This window comes from Dendrobates tinctorius, unplaced genomic scaffold, assembly GCF_039654945.1.
Source record: "Dendrobates tinctorius isolate UK_male_01 unplaced genomic scaffold, ASM3965494v1 ptg000032l, whole genome shotgun sequence".
Taxonomy (NCBI): domain Eukaryota; kingdom Metazoa; phylum Chordata; class Amphibia; order Anura; family Dendrobatidae; genus Dendrobates; species Dendrobates tinctorius.
The window spans coordinates 7,116,910-7,143,312 of record NW_027361700.1 but is presented as its reverse complement, the minus strand read 5'-3'; the positions used below and the strand labels follow the sequence as shown (position 1 = coordinate 7,143,312).

Here is a 26,403-nt window from a genome sequence, read left to right as displayed (position 1 = left end):
ATATGTGACAGAACTAGCCTCAAATAGACCATGAGACTACAATGAAAAGCAATGGCATTAGTCTGGTCATAGCTCAGGGGGAAACATGATGCCACCTGTGGCACACTTACCATAGATGGTTGGGTTCTTGCCCTTATTCACCTGTTTTAGCCTTTTTTGATGAGATTTTCCATTATAATGTATTTGGGCTTGGGCAGCAGAGTTGAGCTGGATGTTGCAGACGTCACATAGAGTATAGGATGGTAGTCTCTTCTGCTTGGATTGCAGGTCCATTGTTAGGCCGTTCGGCTGGCCATCCACACATAAGGGAATGGATAGCAAGGAGTCTGTGGAGTAGGCAGGACTCACAGGGCGCTTCATGACTGCATACAAAAAAAGGAGAAAAGCCATGCTTTAATCAAATGTGCCCACCAATGATGACAGAAATCTGCTGACCAATAGTGCTAGAATATGGCTCCTGAAATGAGTGGTCCATTGGTCGGTCCGCAATAACACTGCTGGATATTTAGGATTAATTTGTTAACACAATGTATGAGGGTTTCATGATATTCTTAATTGTGGATGTAAAAAGAAATGGAGAATAAGACGGTAATGTAAAACATAACTATCCATATACCTGCTGTATTTCCACTGAACTTAGGAATATGTTATTCATTTTGATCTGAAGGAAATTGGTCACCAAGCTTTTGCTACTCCAACTGAGAGCAGCATGATATAGGGTCAGATACCCTGATTCCAGCAGTGTATCACTTACTGGGCAGTTTTAATAAAATCACTGCCTTATCTGCGGCAGAGCAATCAGGTCTCTGAATGCTGAACTCTGTATAAGGCCGGGGTCACACTTGCGAGAAACTCGCACGAGTCTCGCATCTCAATACCCGGCGCTGCCGCTGGCACTCAGGACCGGAGTGCGTGGCTGCATGTAATTCTATGCAGCTGAGCGCTCCGGTTCTGAGTGCCGGGGGTGAGATGCGAGACTCGGGCGAGTTTCTCGCAAGTGTGACCCCGGCCTAACTCGCCCACACCACTGATTGACTGCTTTCTGTGTACACTGTGCATAGGCAGAAAGCTGCTAATCAGTGGTGGGGCCGGGGTTCTACAAAGCTAACAAATATGATAGACTACATGACAGCATGTTTACAAGTCCTTTAGTGATAATCTCCTGCTGATAAAAGTGATAGAATAAAAACTACAGCAAGGAAACCAGTAAACGATATATTGCTGGGTCTCCGTCTCCACGTTATGCTGATCTCAGATTAGTCAGATTAGGTGGCAAAAACCTGGTGACAGATTCCCTTTAAAGGGTTTTCTGGAAAGTATAATTTTTGACAAAATGTTCTGATTGGTTTAAAGAAAAAAGAAGCAATACTTATCTCGCTAAACCCTCTGATGTTCTGATTCAGATTTTGCCTGATCTCCCCCCCCCAGTCTCCAATAACTCCTGCAGCGATGGTATCATCGTTGCAGGGAAATGTGACCAATCTGTCCAATCACAGACCACAGTAGTGATCTATTAGATCCAGTGAGCAGCTGCAGTGGTCACATGTCCCTATGATGGAACATCATCAAGTGCAGTAGGAAATGGCATTAAAATGTCCTGGTGGCAGTGAGCTTGCAAAATGGGTTGTTTAGTTTAACCCCTTAACGACCAGGGGTCTTCTTGGTTTTGCATTTTCATTTTTTGCTCCCCATCTTCACAGAGCTATAACTTTTTTATTTTTTGGTCAAAATGGCCATGTGAGGGCTTGTTTTTTTGCGGGACGGGTTGTACTTTTGAACGACACCATTGATTTTACCATGCTGTGTAACAGAAAACGGGAAAAAAATTCCAAGTGCGGTGAAATTGCAAAAAAAAAGTGCAATCCCACACTTTTTTGTTTGGCTTTTTTACTAGATTCACTAAATACTAAAACTGACCTGCCATTATGATTCTCCAGGTCATTGCGAGTTGATAGACACGAAACATGCCTAGGTTCTTTATCTAAGTGGTGAAAAAAGTTACAAAGTTTGTGAAAAAAAAAATAAAATAGTTGCCATTGTCCGAGACCCATAGCATCTCCATTTTTCGGGATCTGTGGCCGGGTGGGGGCTTATTTTTTGTGTGCCAATCTGACATTTTTATTGATACCATTTTGGTGCAGATATGATCTTTTGATCGCTCGTTATTGCATATTATTGCAATGTTTCAGTGACCAAAAAAAGTAATTATGGCGTTTCGATTTTTTCTCGCTACGCCGTTTACTGATTTAATTCTTTTTTTATATTGATAGATCAGGTGATTTTGAATGTGGTGATACCAAATGTGTATATTTGACTTTCTTTTAATTGTTTTATTTTGAATGGGGGGAAAGGGGGGTGATTTGACCTTTTTAATTTTTAAAATATTTTTAAAAACTTTTTTTTAACTTTTTGCGTGCTTCAGTAGTTTCCATGGGAGACTAGAAGCTGCACTTGCCCAATCGCCTCTGATACATAGAGCAGGACTGCAGCCCTGCTCTATGTATCAGAAAAGCTCATTTGCTATGAGCGCCGACCACCAGGCACAGTTTGACAGAGGCATTTAACATGTTAACAGCCGCGGGTGAATCGCGATTTCACCCGGGGCTGTTCCAGGCACATGTCAGCTGATTAGGAGGAGGCATCCAATGTTGGACTGTGTCCGTCATTGGATGTTAAGGGGTTAAAAAACATTTTCTTATAGCTCTTTAGGTACTTCTGGGGTAATAGAGAATCGACCTCCACGGTGTGTATTTGGTCCCAGTGTAGACACACAAAAGGTTCATCTACAATGGCATGTAAAAGTTTGGGCACCCCTGGTCAAAATTACTGATATATATATATATATATATATATATATATATATATACACACACATACATACATGAGTCATCTTTTACATTTTTTTAAATATTACAAAAGGAAAGTGGGCCAATGCAAAAGTTTGGGCACCCTGCATGGTTAGTACCTAGTAGCACCCCGTTTGAAAGTATCTCAGCTTGTAAATGCTTTTTGCATCCAGCCAAGAGTCTTTCAATTCTTGTTTGAGGGATTTTCATCCATTCTTCCTTGGAAAATTATTTCAGTTCTTTGAGATTCCTTGGTTGTCTTGCATGCACTGATATTTTGAGGTCTAGCCACAGATTTTCAATCATGTTCAGATCATGTGCCTTTTGAGGTAGTCTATTGTGGATTTTGAAGTGTGTTTAGGATCATTATCCATTTGTAGAAGCCATCCACTTTTCAACTTCAGCTTTTTTACAGATGGTGTTATGTTTACATCAAGAATTAGTTGAAATTTCATTTAATCTATTCTTCCCTCTACTCATGAAATGTTCCCTGTACCATTGACGCTCACTGAAATTTTGCTTGGTCTTCCAGACCGTATCTTGACCTCCACCGTTCCTGGTAACTGCCATTTCTTAATTAAATTTCAAGCTGAGGAAATGACAACTTGAAAGTGCTTTGCTATCTTTTTATAGCCCTCTCCGGCTTTGTGGGCCTCCACCATTTTCATTTTCAGAGTGCTAAGCCGCTGCTTAGAAAAACCCACGGCTGTTGTTTTTTATAAAGCTGGGAAATCTGCATCACCTGGACTTTACTATCGATTATAGTGAACACACCAAATCCCTAAATGCCAATTAAGGTCTGAAACCTTGGTCAAAGTTATCTGAGCACACAAGTCTGCAAGGGTGGCCAAACATTTGCATCGGCGCATTTCCCTTTTTGTTATTTTTAAAATGGAAAAAAAAAAATACACTATACTTTTTCTTCCTGCCTAAAATGCAAGGAAATGTGTCATCTTTAAATTTAGGACTTTTATAGATCATTTCACAATAGTAATTTTGACCAGGGGTGCACACTGTACATGTACCTTGGCATAGTGTCAGGTATTTCGGACACTTTGTGTGTCTCATATACTTCTACTTTATATTAGTATAGCATGTAACACTTGTAAGATGTTATTATTATTACTGAATTAATGTAGAATATCACGTTTTCTTTTAATTCTCAGAAATCATGCAATACCTTAAATAAGTCACAAGATGGCATGACTACCTTATAACTAACTACTGCACCACACCTTTCACAGTTCACGCACTATACCCAAAGCGGTAATGAGAAACAATTGGTAATTATATTAGGGACAGTTTTGAAAAAGAGAGGAATGAGGTCAGCTGTTTGTCCTCAGTGCTATCTATCAGTAGTGTAGTACAATCAGGATGGCATTGGACCAAGTCCGATGTGATTTTACAGTTAAATACCATATTGAAGAGTTAACTCTAGTAGGAGTCTCTGAGTTGTCCTCCTTTTTGTCTTCCTGCTTTAGCAGTTACCTAGTTTAGCGCATCGGGGTCAGCTGGGATATAGATCCCGCCACTGCGTCTATTACAGGGGATGTCTCACAGCTTTCCTATAGTGCTGATACATATCATGTCTCCTGTTGATGACCCATAAGGAGGTCTCATGCACACAACTGTATTTTCGGTGTGATCCAACAAAACAGCAGATCGCCCTGAGACCAGTGCTGTGCCATGGGGCCATGCATGTGTCCGATTTTATCCTCACACCAAGTGAGTCCGAGGAAAAAAAAAAATGCGTCATGTGCAATTTGCATCCGTTAATTGAATCGCACTCGGCCATGCAAGTCAATGGGTTTGTAAAATCGTACTGCAGGCCGAGCGCGGTCTGATTTTCACAGACTGACAAAATGGAGGCGATGGGGGCATTGTTTTTTTCCACCTTCTCTTCATCCGGAAGAATTTGAATCAGAGTGTACATCACATAATCCAGCCGACTTTCTCAGATGTGAGACGATACGGTGGTGTGATCCAAGCCTTAGGAAGATATGCTGTTCTTTGAGACCTGATTTACATCCAGGTGAGTGCAGTAATGGTGCCCATAATGGCTACCACCCTACCACCCAGCTTTTCTACATGTAGCTGAGCAACAAGAGGAAATAAAGAAGCCATAAAGAGAGAACTGAAAAGAGGTTCTGCAGCAAATTTAGCCCTCCACAACCTGGACTACAAGGATGTTAAAATTAATCATTTCACTAACCAAGATCTCCAAAGATGTTGGTATTAATTCCTTTATTACCCAAGTTGACCATGGATGTAAGCATTAGCCCACACACAACCCTAGCCCACCAGAAATATTAGCATTAAGGATTTCCCTGTTCTAGACCCCTAGTGGGTATTAGCGATAGCCCCTTCACAACCCTAGACCACCAGGAATGTTAGCATTAAGGATTCTTCTGTTCTAGACCCCTAGTTGGTATTAGCGGTAGCCCCTTTACAACCCTAGACCATCAGGGATATTAGCGTTCATACTGAAATGTTGGGATCAACACTTTATTTTTCCAGTAATAACATTAACCCCTTCACTAGTCTAGTCCAACAGGAAAGTTGGCATTAGGCACTTTAATGTGAGAACTAATCATAGCTATTTGTGTTATTTCAGTTGAGAGGGAAGGGAGAAGCCAATGGGGTCCTGCCTCTGGGACTATTTACATTGGCCCCGGTCGCACTTACAACAGGATTTTTCTCAGAAAAGTTGCAGTCTGAAATGCAGAAGATGGTCTGTGATACATGATGGCCCTGGTTTGAGCAACATAATTCAGCTGACAGGTTCCCTTAATAATAGGTAATTGGGATATTAGAGTCGCTTGCTCTGCGCTGCATTCACACTTTGCACAATTTTTGTAAAATAGCATCCTTTTTTACATTGATTTTCCAATGTTATGGCAAAAACACTGGTTTTACAACAATATTTTGAAATTATTGCAGCTTTAGATATCCCCATTTAACATACCCTTTTAGAGAATGTGGATAGAGTGGGTTTCCCTGCATTACACTATGTAACAAATTTTAATATTTTGCTTGTCCTCGGGTAACAATGGTGTTTTTCCCATCACTTATGAATAAAGTGAAAAGAAAATGGCAAAAATTCCCAAGAAAGTTTGCTTTTGTGGTCAGGACACTGATAATTTGAAATCTATGTTTTCTCGAACATTAGCAAAACGTGCAACGTTGTGAAGACCGCGAGCAGCTTCCGGAAACGCGAGAACTGTCGATAAAGTAGTATAAATACAGAATCCCTAATTGTCCATTTCTGTTTGTGTTACAGTTGATACATACCTGCATTTAATTTTGATGGCATCAAGAGGTTGTAAGTATCCGGTGGATGCAGTGTGCTACATTTGTGGCGAATTTATAAAAACACGAGCTAAAAGATCCAACGTGGCGGAATCTTCTATGTGTGAGGCCTACAGAGCCTACTTCGGCATGCCTGTAGGGGATCAAGACAAACCATGTGCGCCTCATTTCACATGTGAATACTGCAAGAGAACTCTTGAGGGTAAGGTGAACAATTCTTGATAGCTAAAATATCAAGATTTTATTTTTTTAAATTCCTCATTACAGCTTAAAAGAACTGTTGTTAAAATAAGTGCAATTTTTTTTTGCTGCTATAGAAGAAAGTGTATAATTGTATATCATACAGTTCAATACACATATATTTTATTCTCATGTTTAATACCTCAAAGGCTGGTACAGAGGAGAAAAAAGGGCAATGAAGTTTGCTATCCCACGAATTTGGCGAGAAGTTACTGACCACATCAACAACTGTTACTTCTGTATGATGGACCCATCCAAGCATCGAACTGGCAAGCATGCGCACTCTATCACCTATCTAGACATTCCTTCCTCAATTGCTCCAGTTTCACACTGCCCCGAGCTGCCCGTACCCATTCTTACAATCAAAATGTGTAAACCTGCACATGTCACTTGCTCAAAAAACTTTAGATAAAAACTTGTAAAAATCCCTGAGTTCCATCTTCACTGATGTTGCTTTTGGAGCGCAGTATGGGAAATCTTTGCTTGCAGTTTAACTGTGCTTTTCTTCAGAGTATTCTCTGAGGGCATGTGGTTTCATTCCTCCTTCCGAGATGCGCCAATTGTTTCTCAGCAGTCTAGCAGTCTCACAGGTTTTTTTGGTGTGTGTGCATTTTCACCTCTTCCAGATGCTGCCCATCACAGCATAGTCTGAGACTCCTATACTGCTTGATTAGCTGCAGAGCTGTGACTGGCAGCATCTGAAAGAGAAGGAGTGGAAAAAGCTCAACCCCCAGTGAAGACTCCGAAGAAATGCCAATTTGCACAACAAGCAGAGATTTCACATACTGTCCTCAAAAGCAACAAATGAGAATATCCCTGCAACGGAGTGATGCGGAGCAAAATGGAAAAAAGAGTCAGAATAAGGCTGGAATCACACCAGAGTATGGCATCTGATGCGAGAACATCGGATGCAATATGCTAATGACCGAGCGGGAGCCGAGTGTCATGCTACTGAGCTGCAATCCTCTGGTATGAGAGAATCGGAGCACAGCTGCAGAGGAGACGGAGAAAGTAAGCATGGGAATCGCACTGCACTCAGGTGATATCCGAGTGCACCACCCATTCAAAGAAGATGTTACGAGCCTCAAAAAGGGAGCATAAAATGGAGCAACCCATTGGGAGGCACCAATCTACAAAATAGGACCATTCCCAAAACAACTCAAAAGATGTAGACTATCAGGATGCACAGGTAAAAAAAACAGAAAGCGGACTCAATATCAGCCTTTGCTAACAGTAACCCCGTTCCATATTTCCTCATCCAATCTACCGCTGTATCAAATGAGATATAGACCATTGAGCAAAGCTCCAAATCTATCCCAACATTTACGAAACGGCCCTGAGGGGCTAACAAATGCTGAATGAGCCAAAATTTATTCAGCTCCTTCTTGAGTACCACTCCCAGATTATCCAAAGGTTGAGTATGAATTGTACCCAACATCCGTCAGCAGTTAACCTCATTCATAATTTTATTATTTATAACAAATGGATGCTGATAAGCAGACTTCAAATATTTTAAAGTAAATTGAACCTCATGTGCTGGTGAAGGAATCTTGAAACCTTAACAAAATCCTTCATCTAATAATACTGCCTTATCCTCTTTGAGTACCTACTAAGAGGCCATCGTGAGAAGTCTCACTGGACTCTCCCCTTTTGGTATTGTTTACCCACTCCTATTTTTTCCTTTTTTAAAGCAGTGGGCCGATCTGTGAGATCCCCACAACAGGACGAACACTGGTGTTTAAATTTACAGTGTCTCGCATTGAACTGCCAATATAGACCTAGCTTTGTCCTGAACCACCAGCTTGGGGTGCACCTGCTGAAACCCATATTGAATGGATCCCCCAGCCCCCTTCAAGGACTGCTCAATACATGATGGTGCCATTACTTTTAGCCAAAGGCCAAAATCTTTCTGAACCCACAGAATACTAGGCCGCTCTTCCCTCTGATGGAATTTCTCGTCACATCTCAACCAAGTCTGCCCCCAGAATCCTATGTGCTTTGCCTATGACGTCCATATAGCAGAACAGCCCAGAACAGAGCTCCGGTATCTTCTCACCTATGACACTAGCTAAAATGGTAGAAGCCTGTAACAAATTAACAAAGGTATGTGTGTAACATGGTGGCATGGGGTGGTAGTCATGACCGAGTCCTTTAAAGCAACAGTCCATAAGCACCCCGGCCCCTTGCACATGAAAAAGACAGGTGTGGTCCCAATCCTAGAGCACAGTCAGTTATCTTCTTTCTATGCTCACTGCAGCCACTGGGGATGAGGATCCCGGAAAACACGACAGGCATAGTTCTGATCCAACAGGGAAAACTTTACTGTACATGAAACAATGCTTCCTGCTCTGTCCCTGCATCTACTTGTGGCCAGTCAGTATCAGTCTTTCTGATGACGATCCCACGGTCCCAGGATCCGTCTATACTACCTGGCACACTGTGGTAGCTTTGTCATGTCGTCCGGGGCACCTTCTGCTCCTGGCTATTTGAAGCGTCCTGCCACGGGCAAGCCTGCCCGGGCACTGACTGGGAGACAGAAATTTCCTGTCCCTTTGAGGCTGCTGATCCAGCCCCCTTAGTTAACCTCTTATTAGCCCTAATCTAACATATGAATGTTGTATGTTACAATGCACAATAGTAAAACATTAAGACAATACCGGACATAAAAACACAGCAATAAAACAGTAGTTCATAACAGTTAATACATGGCCAAACTATCAGGACACCACATGGGGGACACGTATCCGACATAAAGGAGAGAGGGAGCAACTGAGGGTCCCCACCACCTCCTTAAATGTGGAATAAGCCGCCAACTACAATTCTCCTCTTCCTCTCATCCTTTTTACCTTCAAAGTTAAACCTTTCCAACAGAAGGGAGAATATTTCTGCTTATTCATCCTTGCAGATTTTCTCCTTCACCTATTTTTTTAAATGAGTCCCTAAAGGACTCTGAATACAGCCATATACCTCTCCCTTAGACCTGTCATCCAACACAATCCTGTCCCCTTCCTTATCCTTTTCAGTTTGTACTGACACCAAAACATTATTCCCAATAAAATCTACCCCTTCAGACCAAGAAACAGCTTCCTCCTAGGGCAAGACCTGCAAACGGACGGAGGGGCAATCCACGTCCTGAATGGTCACTGGTGAGGCTCTTGCGGTGAGGACGAGGAGCCTCGTGTGATGTATAGGGTGATGGTCAAGCTGGGCACCCCAACCCCCAACAAAGAGATGAAGGCCTCCCGCACTCACCTCTACCAAGCTACCAGTAATTATAAAAAAAAAGTTGGTTATTTGTTTGCATTAGCAAATGTTTTTTTCTTGTTATCTATTTGGTTGTCCAAATAATGTTGAATCCTGAAAAGCCCAAATGTTAAGGGCAATATCTGCCATATGCAAAAAATATGGTAACCACTATCCTAAGTTATCTTTTGCATTTATAAAAATTTTGAAAATGCAACTTTTTGCCTCTTCGTTCATTATTTTACTAAATCTAATAAATAACACATCTTTAAGCCAAATTAACACAACACACAAACCATATGACAGGAAAAAATAATATTTATATACACACAAAAGAACATCACAATATAGATACAGCCTGATCTTGCCAGGTAGTAGTGTGGCGCCCCTGAGGCTCAGTCACCACAGAGGTACTGCACCTCCTCCTGAGGTGTGGTGCCCCACCATCCAGGTAAGGTGGAAACTCCAGACCACGCTCCAACACCTGCACGCCACACCACAAAGTAGTGTAGCAGAGCACCTCCGGCGGCTCCCTGCTTGGAGTATAGCAAAGCACCCATTGGTGGCTCCCTGCTTGGAACATAGAATCATAGAATCGTAGAGTTGGAAGGGACCTCCTGGGCCATCTGGTCCAACCCCCTGCTCAAAGCAGGATTCGCTAAATCATCCCAGTCAGATGTCTGTCCAGCCTCTGTTTGAAGACATCCATTGAAGGAGAACTCACCACTTCTCGTGGCAGCTTGTTCCACTCATTGATCACTCTAACTGTCAAAAAGTTTTTTCTAATATCTAATCTGTGTCTCCTCCCATTCAGTTTCATCCCATTGCTTCTAGTCTTTCCTTGTGCAAATGAGAATAAAGATGATCCTTCTACAATGTGACAGCCCTTGAGATATTTGTAGACAGCTATTAAGTCTCCTCTCAGTCTTCTCTTTTGCAAACTAAACAATCCCAAATCCTGCAACCTTTCCTCATAAGACAGGGTTTGCAGACCGGTCACCATTCTGGTTGCTCTTTTCTGAACTTGCTCCAGTTTGTTGATGTCTTTTTTAAAATGTGGTGCCCAAAACTGGACACAATATTCCAGATGAGGTCTGACCAAAGAGGAGTAGAGGGAAATAATGACTTCACGTGATCTAGACTGTATGCTTCTGTTAATACATCCTAGAATTGCATTTGCTTTTTTTGCTGCTGCATCACACTGTTGACTCATATTCAGTTTGTGATCTATTAGTATACCCAAGTCTTTTTCACATGTGCTGTTGCTTAGGCCTATTCCTCCCATTCTGTATATGCTTTTTTCATTTTTATTGCCCAGATGTAGTACTTTGCATTTTTCCCTGTTAAAAACCATTCTGTTAGTTGCTGCCCACTTCTCCAGTTTATTTATATCTTTTTGAATCCTCTCTCTCTCTTCTCTAGTATTAGCTATCCCTCCTAGCTTTGTGTCATCAGCAAATTTAATCAGTTTACCCTCAATTCCTTCATCTAAATCGTTGATAAAGATGTTGAACAATAAAGGGCCCAGGACAGAGCCCTGTGGTACCCCACTTGAGACATTCTTCCAACTGGATGTGCATCCATTTACGACCACTCTTTGGGTCCGATCACTAAGCCAGTTATGAATCCACCTAACAGTTGCCTTGTCCATTCCATACTTAGTCATTTTTTCAATAAGGATTGTATGAGATACTTTGTCAAATGCTTTGCTGAAGTCAAGATATACTATATCTACAGCATTTCCTTGATCCACCCAATCAGTGATTCCGTCATAGAAGGAAATTAAGTTAGTCTGACATGACTTATTAGTTACAAACCCATGCTGACTCTGTTTAATCACTTCATTCTTATCCATGTACTGACATACATGTTGTTTAATAATTTGTTCAAAGATCTTTCCTGGTATAGAAGTCAGACTCACCGGCCTATAGTTGCCTGGGTCCACCTTCTTCCCCTTTTTGAAGATAGGAACAACATTTGCTCTTCTCCAGTCTTCTGGGACTTCTCCTGTTCTCCAAGAATTTTCAAATATTATGGAGAGGGGTTCAAAAATTTCTTCTGCTATCTCCTTCAGTACTCTGGGGTGTAATTCATCTGGACCTGGAGACTTGAATTCATTTAGGTTAGCTAAGTGTTTCCTCACTATCTTTCGGTTTATAGATATCCTGGATTCTTCTATTCCCTTAATAGGACAGTGAAGAACAGTTGATGTCACATTTCCTTTCTGAGAGAAAACAGATGCAAAATAGGAATTTAAAAGTTCGGCCTTCTCAACATCCTCTTACCATTTCATCATTTTCATCCTGTAAAAATCCTATAGCATCTTTGACTTTTCTTTTACTTTTGACATATCCCCAAAATCCTTTATTATTGCTTTTGACATCTCTTGCAAGCCTCAATTCATTGTCAGCTTTAGCTAATCTGATTTGTGCCCTGCAGGTTCTGCAGACAGCATTATATTCTTCTTTAGATATGCCTCCCTCTTTCCATTTTATAAACATTTTTTTTTTCCTTTTTAGCATGTGCTTAAGCTCTGTGTTCATCCATCCTGGCTTCCTTAAATGCTTCCTATTCTTCCCTCTTTTCGGAATTGTTAACAATTGTGCTTTGAGAATTTCATTTTTCAAGATTTCCCATCCTTCCTGGACATTTTTGTCTTTAAGGATATCCAGCCATTGGATCCCTCCAATTCTCTTTCTGAATTCCTTAAAAAACACGAAACGTGCTGGGAGGTGGGTGGAGTTAGATTACATTTCAAGGAGCGGGAAGAGTTTAAGTCAGTTAGTCAGTAGTTGGTTGGAGAGAGAAGAAGATCCCTAGAGAGAGGGATAGATGGATGGAAGTGCTGCAGCAGATCCCAGTGATCTGGGTCTGCTGGCACGGGAAAGAGAGAACGAGAGAGCAACATAGGCTGAAAGCTTGACTCTCCATAGAAAGAAAGGATTAGTACGGAACGTGAGGAGTAAAAGAGAACAGAAGACGTGGGTGAGAAGAGAACCCTTACTAGATGTTCTAAGCGCAAAGCCGGGGCCCGGTCCCCGAGCTTGTACGGCTACTAATGGTCCTGCAGCAGACACTGGAGGAATAGAAGTAGTGACCACTTTATTAGCATACAAGACTTGGGGGCACAACAGCAACTAGATAGTGAGCCGGGACTTAGTAGCAAGGAGTCCCCGAAGCAGGCTACAGCTGTCTGCCGTACAAGTAGAGTTCATAGGAACATCAGACAGGAGGAACTCCAGTGTAACTCAGTACTAGGAGTACTTCACTCAAAGGCGCTATAAGAGGAGACGTTCAGAAAGGCACAAGTTGGCGGAGTGTTGGAAAGGAGTATTCCATCTGGCCTGGGGGTTGACTGAGTCCCAGACCCGGAGGACACAGCACAGAAGCAGGCACCTGTTTGTACGACAGACTGTGAGTAAAGCTTTTGAACTACATGCCCTGGTGTCCTCCACTTATTCCTGCGTCAACCTGCCCGGCACTGCTGCCCTGCCATTTTACTTGGGTCCGCTGCACCCTGGATTAGTGCAGATGCATTTGGGCCTGTCTGGTTTGTAACTGAATTTTTTGGAGGATTTTTTTCCTCTTTTTGAGGTTTTCATGCACCACACCATCTGTCCCAGAGGATCTGTCTGCAGCGTCGGCCTAACATCTACATTGCCGAACACCACAGGTGACGTCACGACTTATTTATTCACATTGAACATTTACAATGGGCGCCCAGCGCCACGGGCCGGGTCACAGCTACCATGACAACTTCCATTGAGATCCACTGGGCCCGGTACCGAGTACCCCACAGCCCTGGGTGTGAGGGCGTCCCAGTAGCACCCTGAGGTGAAACAAAATACTGTGTGAACACATCACGGACTTTGAGTCCTGAGAGAAGACGACGTAAATGGAGCACATGTGGCCTAGGTCTTTCCTCATTGTCCACCACACCTTCAGCCACATCAGATGAGGAGCAATCATGCAGTCTAGTGAAGTTATGGAGGACCACACAAGCTTTGATGACCTCATTGACGTTGGCTTCACTCAGCTGAATGGCAGACTCGAGGACGTGCCATTTGGCGCAAAGAATGCCTAAGGCGCACTCCACCAGTCTTCGGGCACGTGAAAGGCGCAAATTAAAAATCCTGCGCCGGTGGTCAAGGTTTCTGTGCGGGTATGGCCTCATTACATGCCTTGTCAATTGGAAGGCTTCATCCCCCACTAGGACATAAGGCACCGCTTCTTGAATGGAGCCTGGCAGCTGACGTGGTGGTGGTAGGTCCAACTGGTTATTGCACAGCCGCCGACCCATAATGGAAGAATTGAAGACTCAAGAGTCTCCAGTTCTTCCTTAAGCCCTAATGTCTACAATTATAAACCTGTAGTTACTGTCAACCAGAGCCAACAAAACTACAGAAAAATATTGTTTATAACTATAGAATTGGGACCCTGAGTTCGACGGCTTAAGCACACGGATGTGCTTCCCATCCAGGGCTCCAATACAATTGGGGAATTGGCAATGCGCCTCAAATCCTCAACCAGTCGCCCATCTTTGGCTCTGGCATGACCAGTTGATGAAGTCTGGTCCAGATTTGCGAACATGTAGCCCGAACTATGCCAGATATTGTCAATCGCCCAATCAAAAACTCCAGATGGAGTGTGGCATAAGAATGGCCAGTTGTGAGGAACCAACAATTAAACAAATGGAGAAAATATATACATTACTACATGCTAAAGGATGCACACATTACATATAGATCACCAGAACAGTTGGTAAGTAAGAAGCTAGGTTTATGCTACATATACACATGCAACACGGCTATGTAATGTGCAATAAAACATCAAAGTATTCTTACTTACACCATAGATTTGGGAAACATTAAAGGGAACCTGTCACCCCCCGGTGCGTTTTTCAGTTAAACAGCCACCTTCAGCAGCACCAAGGCTGCATTCTGTGAAGGTGGCTCTTCTTTTTCTGACCCCTAGTAACGCTGAAATATCGACTTTTATAAATAGCTCCTCATACCTGTAATGTGTCCCATAGGTATGGTGTGTCCCCCTGTATCAGCCGCCTACCATCCGTCCATCTTGTCTGTCCTGCGTCTCGGCACCGCCCACCATCCGTCCATAATGATGCCCCCATGCGTCGCTGCCTCCTCCTGATTTGAATGCCTGCGCCTGCGCTGTGACAAGCGTTCTCGGGCATGCGCAGTACGTACTGCCCAAGAACCGACATCAGGCTATTGCTTCTGCGTGTTGCGGAGGCCCCAGCCCCCGCAGTGTGAATACATCATAACACACTGCGGGGCAGGATCTGGGGCCTCCACAACACGCAGGCGCAATATCCTGAAGTCGGTTCTCGGGCAGTGCGTACTGCGCATGCCCGAGAACTCTTGTCACAGCGCAGGCGCCGGGTGACAGGTTCCCTTTAAGAATGTCACTCAGCAAAAAAGGGGTCACTGAGTAAGATAATTATTTAGAAAATGAATCATCTACATACATTCTGTAGCTGAGAAATACATACCGTAACGTAAGGAGAAGGCGCTCCTCAGCAGAGATACATTTGCGCACTCGGGTGTCCTGGAAGGTGATCCCTGGGTGCACTGTCTCCAACAAAATATCAAAGGTAGAAACGGTCATGCGACAATAGAGGAAAAACTTGTCGGGATGTGTCCTCAGATGCATAAAGCCTGTGAAAATGGCCTTTATTGAGGCGTTGTCTCAAATGCGGATGCACCCACATTCATCTCCTCCTCGGATCCACAATCACTGGGTATGGCTGGCCAAAGCGACGGGACAAAACCCAGTTGTACAGAGCTTGGTCAGTTGGGGTGAACTGAAGTGTGTCTGACATGTTTGCAAACAACCAACAACCCAAGCACAGCACCAAAATGGTCAGATTGGAAGTTGGCACCTGGTGTAGAGGCAATAAATAGGGTTGCTGATGATGATTTAAATTATGTGCAGGCCTCAAAACTGTTAAATGTCCATTTTGCAAGGTTGTGAGAAAAAAACGCTATACGGATCACATACGGATTACATACGGATTACGGATGTTTACATGGGAAAAATACGCGGCAACACCCTGACACCGGATGACATACGGATCACTATTTAGGGACCATTTATGCGTATTATGACCGTATAATAAGGTCCGTATTTTTATGCTTTGTGTGTGATGCCGACCTAAGGAGTAAATATGCTCTGTGTCAGAGGACTGAGCAGAGAATTGCTGTCATGGGTTTGCAGTTTAAACTGACGTGATCCGCACAGGGATTAGCCCCATTCTGTGGGACTAATCTGCAAGACATTATTACCCATTTTGGTTTTCTGGTGGAATGCACTGAAAACCACTAGAGTAAGTGGATTTTCACTTATTGAAGTGGCCTTGATAACTAGTATTCTCTTTTTAAAACAATGGGGCACATTGTGCACAAGTGCATTTGGTATAGAATTTGGTGATGAGATTACAAAATCCATGCTTAGATCATACTTTTCGAGGTTATTTACATTAATGTTTGGCCATTATCTGAATCCCCAAAAAAACGGAATTCAGGCGAAACTCCCAAGAGTGCCACAGAGGACAGTGAATTCCGCTTGCATTTTTTTTTTTTTTTTTTTTTTTTAGGTAATTATGCAAATTGTTTCTTCAGAGAGGAAGACGACTAGAGCTCTAGTGCCACCTATTGGAAGTAGCAATCCTAAAAGTCAATGTCGACCCTATAACGAGCCTTGTTACATGACTTAGGATAAAAGCCAAGCCAGAATCTCAAAGTGCAGACACTGTGTTTCGGGGGACTGCCCCTCATCAGTGCAAAGTGTGAGATCTGGTTTGGCTGTGAGAGAGGCGTCTGACCGATATCCAAGAAGTATCATTTCTCCTTGCGGAGAATGACATGCTAAGCATGTCGAGATGAGGAGACTTAAAGCCGTAATGCTCCTCTGGGAAATATGCTAATTATGCAAATTATCTCTTCAGAGAGGAAGAGGACTAGAACTCTAGTGCCACCTATTGGAAGTAGCAATCCTAAAAGTCAATGTCGACCCTTTAACAAGCCTTGTTACATGACTCAGGATAAAAGCCAATCCAGAATCTCAATTTGCAGACACTGTGTTTCGGGGTACTGCCCCTCATCAGTGCAAAGTGTGAGATCTGGTTTGGCTGTGAGAGAGGCGTCTGACCGATATCCAAGAAGTATCATATCTCCTTGGGGAGAATGACATGCTAAGCATGTCGAGATGAGGTTTTTTTAAGGTGTTACCTATATTTTTATACAGGCACAAGAATGTAGTGGACTATGTTCTTGTGCCTGTCTGAAAACATGGACACAACTGGAAAAAAGTGCAAATGAAATCTGACCGCCACGTGTCTCATTGCTATCTATGGCGTAGCCGGGAGAACTGTCTGTACCATAATTTTTGGGTATTCAGACAGAACACCCGGAGGAAGGAGGAAAGCGCAGCTCTTCCATTTGTACTTATTAATAAGTGCCTGATAATGCAACATTTTCCAAACAACAACATTTATTCAAGTTCTGAAAATGTGTGCCCATGCCCAAATTGTCTGGACGATATAAACTGAATGTCATATATATACAGTGGGGCAAAAAAGTATTTAGTCAGTCAGCAATAGTGCAAGTTCCACCACTTAAAAAGATGAGAGGCGTCTGTAATTTACATCATAGGTAGACCTCAACTATGGGAGACAAACTGAGAAAAAAAAATCCAGAGAATCACATTGTCTGTTTTTTTTTCATTTTATTTGCATATTATGGTGGAAAATAAGTATTTGGTCAGAAACAAAATTTCATCTCAATACTTTGTGATATATCCTTTGTTGGCAATGACAGAGGTCAAACGTTTTCTGTAAGTCTTCACAAGGTTGCCACACACTGTTGTTGGTATGTTGGCCCATTCCTCCATGCAGATCTCCTCTAGAGCAGTGATGTTTTTGGCTTTTCGCTTGGCAACACGGACTTTCAACTCCCTCCAAAGGTTTTCTATAGGGTTGAGATCTGGAGACTGGCTAGGCCACTCCAGGACCTTGAAATGCTTCTTACGAAGCCACTCCTTCATTGCCCTGGCGGTGTGCTTTGGATCATTGTCATGTTGAAAGACCCAGCCACGTTTCATCTTCAATGCCCTTGCTGATGGAAGGAGGTTTGCACTCAAAATCTCACGATACATGGCCCCATTCATTCTTTCATGTACCCGGATCAGTCGTCCTGGCCCCTTTGCAGAGAAACAGCCCCAAAGCATGATGTTTCCACCACCATGCTTTACAGTAGGTATGGTGTTTGATGGATGCAACTCAGTATTCTTTTTCCTCCAAACACGACAAGTTGTGTTTCTACCAAACAGTTCCAGTTTGGTTTCATCAGACCATAGGACATTCTCCCAAAACTCCTCTGGATCATCCAAATGCTCTCTAGAAAACTTCAGACGGGCCCGGACATGTACAGGCTTAAGCAGTGGGACACGTCTGGCACTGCAGGATCTGAGTCCATGGTGGCGTAGTGTGTTACTTATGGTAGGCCTTGTTACATTGGTCCCAGCTCTCTGCAGTTCATTCACTAGGTCCCCCCGCGTGGTTCTGGGATTTTTGCTCACCGTTCTTGTGATCATTCTGACCCCACGGGGTGGGATTTTGCGTGGAGCACCAGATCGAGGGAGATTATCAGTGGTCTTGTATGTCTTCCATTTTCTAATTATTGCTCCCACAGTTGATTTCTTCACTCCAAGCTGGTTGGCTATTGCAGATTCAGTCTTCCCAGCCTGGTGCAGGGCTACAATTTTGTTTCTGGTGTCCTTTGACAGCTCTTTGGTCTTCACCATAGTGGAGTTTGGAGTCAGACTGTTTGAGGGTGTGCACAGGTGTCTTTTTATACTGATAACAAGTTTAAACAGGTGCCATTACTACAGGTTATGAGTGGAGGAAAGAGGAGACTCTTAAAGAAGAAGTTACAGGTCTGTGAGAGCCAGAAATCTTGATTGCTTGTTTCTGACCAAATACTTATTTTCCACCATAATATGCAAATAAAATGAAAAAAAAACAGACAATGTGATTTTCTGGATTTTTTTTTCTCAGTTTGTCTCCCATAGTTGAGGTCTACCTATGATGTAAATTACAGACGCCTCTCATCTTAAGTGGTGGAACTTGCACTATTGCTGACTGACTAAATACTTTTTTGCCCCACTGTATTTACATATGTTTTTAGGAACTTATTTTAAGTAGAATGATTTTGATAGGTAAAATGTTTCCAATTACAACAAAATCCCACCCAAGTGTATGGTGTAATGACATATCTCAATATTGAGCAAGTGTCTGCTCGGCTGCTTTCCTTCTATGCCTTCCCTAAGCCAGGGATATAGTAATAGACATGTTCTGTACTTTGGGTGGAATTCCTTTTACAAGCCATTCTAGTACATTACACAAACTGTATGCGGGATCACTGGGAATGCATCATAGAATAAGTAGCATGCGGTGATGTGGTTGGAGGAATGGGTCATTCATGGGTTACACTGTTTTATGGGGTGTTAATCATCCTCTAACTGAACTTCAGCCAGGCAAATGGATCACGGAGACCGCACTATATTGCATAGTTGGTGACAGCTTCATCCTTACAGAAGATGCGCTGGACAGCAGCTAAAGAATGATAAGCAACGACTAAACCTTTCATTTCCCAAAGCTGACAACTCTTTGATTTTTACAGATTTGGTTTCCCACCAGATGGTAACCGACACACAAATCGCAGAAGAGGCTTGATACCATTTTATTATGGCAAATAGTGAAGAACAGCATCATGGCAAAGATGGCGAGAAGACATTGTAATATTGCTCCAACTTTGGTAGTGTCGGAAAGCGGGATTTTCTTAGTGTCTCCTTCATTTGTTCTTGTACAAAATGTTTTTGCATCATCATCAACGGTTATAATGGCAAACTACTTGTAAAAAACAGCAATTTTGCATTTTACTTGTTATTAAAAATGCTCTTTAATTTTATTGTTTACTGCTCGCTGCCAAGATTATCGACTGCCTCTACAGGTTATCAGTGGTGCTTACAAGTTCTTTCCAATAGAGTTTGCAATCACTGCACTGAAACTCGCCGGGACCCAGCCAGCTTCAGTGCCACTATGCTACAGCGATGTTGCAAAGGCAAAAATGCTTTTACTTGCAGCATGGGAGAGCGCACAGTTTGGGTCAGCAACGTGATCATCACATCTCTGATCAGCACTGTCAATCAAGTAGGAGTGCACTGTTCTAGTCATGCAGGAAGAATGGATGAGGAGACCTTTTTAAGGCCAATTTAGATGGGACGATTTTTGCCCAAAGTTGATCAGGGCTCGAGTACACGGACCAGAAAAATTGTGTGAGAACAGAACTATAATTAATATGATCGTTCTGTCCCCATACAGTGTGCATTTTGCCGGCAGCACTTTACCTGTCTGCATGGGGTGATGATAAATGAATGGCCTGCATAAATTATCCAATCAATCAATGAACAAGTGTTTATCTCATTAAGTCAATAGATAACTATAACAATATTCTATTCACTAAGCAACTGAGATTTTTCCATCCAAACAAAGGCCATTTGAATAGAGACCATGCTTCTTGTCACCCAATATTCAGCTAAACAGATAACATGTATTAAAAAAAATGTCTAAAAGGAATATTTTGGAAGATCTTAGCTAATAATATTCATCTACTTTTCACCCAATCCTCAGTCTCACCAAGTGCTGTTTGTTTCCGGGTAACTATAGAACACAGCCTGTTCATTGACTATATCTCCTTAGGTTAGCCAAATTATACTTACAGGTTACTGGTATACAGGATGCGCACTCCGATCCTCACCAGCTATCATGGGTATGTAAAGCTCTAACCTACTGTCACAAGGTTACGTTCATCACTGCCAACGTCTTTAACTTCTGCCAACTCATTTGGAAAGATTTTCTTTTAATCCACAACTGCTTTAGCAGCCGTCCTCCCATACATATCTCACATGTAATGTACTTACTGACGTTCCTCACCAGACTCCGCATTGCCATCAATAAAATGAAAATATTAAGCAACTATGGCATTATTCTAATAGAGCTACATGTTTCTAAGCATCTCCTACACAATTCAGTCAATCTAATAATCCTACAAAAAGAAAGATCCAAAAATTCCCAGGAATAATTATTAAAAAATATCTAATATTTTTATCTCTATATATAAAAATGAATGTGTGTGTGTGTGTACCACCAACCAATCACAAAGCATCTTTCATTTCACCAGCGATGTTCAAAAGAAGCTGAGCTGTGATTGGTTGCTATGAGCAACAGTTTTCCTTGCAAACAAACACTAAGCATCTCTCATTTCACCAGAGCTGGTTAAAAGAAGCTGAGCTGTGATTGGTTGCTATGACCAACAGTTTTCCCACTTGACAACACCTCAGCAGACACTGACATGGTGGGAGAAATCTAGCATCCCTGGGAACATAAGCTCCCAGCCATTGTCTGCCCCCCTGAAAGGAGCAGAGAGCACATGACAGAAATGAATCCCCCCCCTCCTGTGCCCATATACCCATCACACATCCTCCATCCCGTAGGCACATCTTCCCTCTTAAAGGGATCATTGGTATGGAAGTCAGAGCAAATCCATCCAGCGCTTTGGTTTTGACCCCAGGCCTCTCATAAAGGGATCCCTGGTATGGAAGCTGGGACAGTTCCACTCAGCTCTGTGGTTCTGACCCCAGGGTCTCTTAAAGGGATCATTGGTATGGAATTTAGGGCAAATCCACTCTGGGCTTTGGTATTGACCCCAGGCCTTTCTTAAAGGGATCTCCAGTATGGAAGTCAGGGCAAATCCATCCAGCACTTTAATTCTGACCCCAGGCCTCTCTTAAAGGGATCCCCGGTATGGAAGTCAGTGCAATTGCCTTCAAATGCTCTGGTACTGACCCCAGGCTCTTTTAAAGGGATCTCCTGTATGGAAGTTAGGGTAAATCCCTCTGTGCTCTGATTCTGACCCCAGGGTTCTATTAAAGGGATCATTGGTATGCAAGTCAGGGCAAATCCACTCAGCGCTCTGGCTCTGATCCCAGGCTCTCTTAAAGGGATCCCCGGTATGGAAGTTAGGGCAAATCCACTCAGTGCTCTGGCTCTGATCCAAGTCCCCTCTTAAAGGGTTCCTCGGTACGGAAGTGAGAGAAAATCCACTCTGCGCTTTGGTACTGACCCCAGGCCTCTCTTAAAGGGATCTCCTGAATGGAAGTTAGGGTAAATCCCTCGGCGCACTGATTCTGACCCCAGGGTTCTATTAAAGGGATCATTGGTATGCAAGTCAGGGCAAATCCACTCAGCGCTCTGGTTCTGATCCCAGGCTCTTTTAAAGGGATCCCCGGTATGGAAGTTAGGGCAAATCCACTCAGCGCTCTGGTTCTGATCCAAGTCCCCTCTTAAAGGGTTCCTCGGTACGGAAGTGAGAGAAAATCCACTCTGCGCTTTGGTACTGATGGCAGGCCTCTCTTAAAGGGATATCTGGTATGGAAGTTAGGGTAAATCCCTCAGCACTCTGATTCTCACCTCAGGCTTCTATTAAAGGGATCATTGGTATGGAAGTCAAGGTAAATCCACTCAGCGCTCTGGTTCTGATGCCAGGCCTCTCTTAAAGGGATCACCAGTATGGAAGTTAGGACCAATCCACTCAGCGCTCTGGTTCTGACTCCAGGCTGACGGGATGATGTGGGATATCGGTGGTAGTTGTCCGGTGGCTCTGGCTGATGGGATGATGTGGGATATTATGGGTAGTAGTCCGGTAGCTCTGGCTGATGGGATGATGTGGGATATTAGTGGTAGTAGTCCGGTGGCTCTGACTGATGGGACAATGTGGGATATTATGGGTAGTAGTCCGGTAGCTCTGGCTGACAGGATGATGTGAGATATTAGTGGTAGTTGTCCGGTGGCTCTGGCTGATGGGATGATGTGGGATATTAGGGATAGTAGTCCAGTGGCTTTGGCTGACGGCATGATGTGGGATATTATGGGTAGTAGTCCAGTAGCTCTGGCTGACGGGATGATGTGGGATATTATAGTAAATGTGGCTATGTGGAGTGGGCGGGGCGCTACTCTCAGCTTTATATATATAGAAGTAATCATTATAATTTGCTATAGCTAACCGTAGTTAGTTACTATGCCCGGGCAGCGCCGGGCTCTTCAGCTAGTATATTATATAATTAAAAAGGATACAATATAGTCACACAGACTCAGGGTAACATCACAGGCTAGAGGACACATAGTGCATACTAGCAAAATGGACCACACAATAAAGTATATAATATATAAGGTGAGTATACGTTGGTACAACTGAATACACTAGGACAGTCACATTAAGTAGATGTATAATAGATAAGATACTATCCAGATATCATTTAAAAGTCAATGAGATAAATATTGGTTTTGGCAAAATACAGAGATGTGTACTCACCCTTGGGATGCCGCCATATCCGACACTCATTTTAGCACAGCCTTCGTCAGGGGGGCAATTCAGTAAATGTACTTTATTCCATTTATTTTGCCACTAGACTGGTAATGTAATCCACGATACACGATAAAGCACCTTTGTTTAAAATATGAAACTTCTTTATTGTAAATCCATAAAAAAGCATAATATACAGAGAGGCAGATATTTCAGCTCTAGGGTGAAGTAAAATATGGGTTTCAAACCATTGGTTTCTTGTTTTGGTAAAACCTAAGGTTTGAAATGCTTAGTTTACATCACCATAATGCTTAAATATGTGCCTGACTGTAAGTCAAGCTTTTTATTGAAGAAGCCTTGTATTTATTATAGAGGTGCTGGATGGCATTTTGGATTATATTATAAGTCTAGAGACAAAATAATTAGTACATGTAGTATGGTGGCATCCCAAGGGTGAATACAATTTTGTCTTTAAAGCCCTATTTGCCAATAGATTCCTTCACACTTAATTGAGGTAAGGGGTTTTCTGATAACTACATAGGAGGGTGGAAAAATCTTTTCTTACTTTTTGTATATTTTGTCTCTTATTTCCATTTAATTTATGTGCCAGTCTCTATTTACTGCACTGTTGGACATACCAATAATACAACTGTTGATCAGTCAACATTTCTCTTCACTATCTAGGATAGCATGCATGTTGAGTGCCACTCTTATGCCCAAGTAGAGATCCACCATGCCCCATCATTATTTCTAACCACAGGTGTTACATTCTTACTGTATCCCACAAAGAAACAATAGGATAATGCCAATATTAATGTCATTTGTAACAGAAGATTAAGATACTGTGGTGAGCGTTCCTTCTCAAAACTCAGGAACGACTTGTAAATTTGCCTATCATGAGCATCGAGTCAGATATACTGCGTGAATTGGACTTTAGTGACATCATTAGTGATTTTGCAGCACAAAAATCAAGGAAAGTGCCTGGATTGTAAAAAATGAACGATTTTACCTGAATTACTCTGCATAAATGATTTTTGTAAAGAAACTTGCGCTCGTTTCATTTAGTGTTTTTGCATTACATATTGCAACACCTTGAAAAATGGGCCTCCCACCAAAATGGGCCCCGGGCCACCCACCTCTTAAATCCAGCCCTGCTGTTGGCTATGTTCATACACAATGTTTTCGCAGCGGCTTTTTTTTTAGCCGTCAAAATCTGCTCTCTTGGAAGTAAAAACGCTGCGATCAAACTGCAGGTTTTGCTGTTTTTTTGCTGCTTTTTTTTAAGGTGCGTCTTTGGTACATTTTTTGGTGGGATTTACATGCTGACTTTTTTTGCACTTTTTCATTGGGTGAAAAAACGCTGCAAAACCAATGAAAAATTGACATGCTGCAGGTTTCAAAAACACTGCAGTACTCAAATTCAGTCAAGAAAAAAAAAACAGGCGAGTGCATGAGATTTTTGAGATTTTGCAGTTTTGTCTGGTAACGTAAAGTGCAGGTTTTTTTCTGAAGAGGAAAACTCAGCAAAAATAGACGCTGCAAAGACGCTGCAAGTGAATATAGGCTTTTTCTTCATGTTAGTTATAATTGTAGCAGAAAATCCAGGCAGTAATCACACATTTGTGTTTCTTAAGCCTCATTTAGACCAAGTTTCAGTTTTATCAGAGTTTAGGTATTTATCAGCTTTTTATCAGTGAAAAACGGACAGCACATGGATGGCATGGACTCATAGACACTCAATGCTGAGTTTGATCCGGCACTCTGATCAATATCAGACATATTTGCACGATTTTGCATGGACCACTTGGTCTGCAAAATCAAACACGTAAATAGCCCCATAGACTGTCATACGTAAGAGTGCTATCCGTGAAAAAAACTGGTGTATGTATAAGCCCTTAGGTCTCCTTCACACGTCTGTGTCTCCGGTACATGTGGTGACAGTTCGCACACATACCGAAGACATTTACAAACATAGACCTATTCAAATCTATATGGGTCTGTCCACACGTCAGTGTGTTTCAATAGACACAAGGTTGCGTGGAAACTGTTTCCACGGACTGTGTGTCTGTACACAAAACATGATGGCGTGTTTGTTTTTGTCCGGCAACACAGTCTGCAAAACATCCCACACACGTACACACTGATGACATTCATGTGTCATCAGTGTGACACGTACCATTTCCTGACAAAAGCAGTACAGTTAGCGCTGTTCCCAGGTGCCGAGAGCTGACTGCAACTCTTCATTGTTGCATGGTCTCCCTGCGATCAGTGAGATCAGGTGACGCTGATGAGACTTGTAGCCGGCCCTGCTGTCTGTGGATCGTGAGTCCTAAATAATTAAATAAATTTAAAAAAAAATTGTGGGGTTCCCTGTAATTTTCTTAAACAGCTGAGGGATAGCTGACAGCTGGGGGCTGGTGTTAATATCCTGGGAAGGGGCCAATAGCCATAAAGGTTCCCAGCATAATAATATCAGCTCACAGCTGTTTTATTAGCCTATACTGGTTATTATAGAGGGACTCCCAAAAAAATCCCCCCCTATATTTACTAACCAGCAAAGGCTAAACAGACAGCTGCGGGCTGATATTAATAGGCTGGGACAGGGCCATGCATATTAGCCCCCTCCCAGACTAAAAACATCATCGCTCAGACTCACCTGAAATGGCACAGCCATTAGATGTGCCAATTGAGGCGCTAAGACTCTGCTCTCTCCTGATGCAATGACAAGTTGGGTAATAGTTGTGGGGTTGATGTCAGATGTTTTAAGTTTGTTGCCACCAAGTCTATCAGACACCCCCATTACTAACCCCTTAGTCAAATGTAATAAAGATACGCACAGAGTAAAGTACTGTAATTGAAAGAAACACTCACTGACCCTGTTGTACCCATTTATTAACCAAAAAATCAAAATCAAAACTATCTTCACCTTTCTGCTGATAATCCATACTGCTCATGTCCCACAACGATCTCCAGCTCAGCTGCATCCAGATGGTGTGGTGAGCGATAACATCAGTGATGCGACAGCTCATGACATCAGCTGGAACACACTGAGCTGAGTATGAGAATGCAGCTGCCTGTGACTGGAGGTGACATCATTAAGGTTAGAGTGGGTAAGTGGGAACAGAGGAGACTAAGCACCAGAATTGGTGCATATAAAGGATAATAATAATAAATTTTATTTTTATAGCGCCGACATATTCTGCAGCACTTTACATTTCAGAGGGGATTTGTACAGACAATAGACATTACAGCATAACAATAATCACATACAGTAGATTATAACAAATACTAAGAGGAATGAGGGCCCTGCTCGCAAGCTTACA

At 42.6% G+C, this 26,403-nt stretch overlaps 1 protein-coding gene across 4 annotated transcripts in view; it reads right to left on the bottom strand.

The window, feature by feature from the left end:
- The window catches only part of LOC141086380 (zinc finger protein 385C-like), a 453,285-nt gene that overhangs the window by 241,287 nt on the left and 185,595 nt on the right, over positions 1-26,403 (bottom strand). For 2 of the 4 annotated variants that reach the window (XM_073572358.1, XM_073572359.1), the window contains exon 2: positions 111-362. In XM_073572358.1, coding sequence (XP_073428459.1) covers positions 111-360 — 250 coding nt within the window. In that variant the 5' untranslated portion in view covers positions 361-362. Of the gene's footprint in view, positions 1-110; positions 363-26,403 lie in introns of those variants that run through there. The other 2 variants (XM_073572354.1, XM_073572357.1) reach the window with 2 other exon arrangements.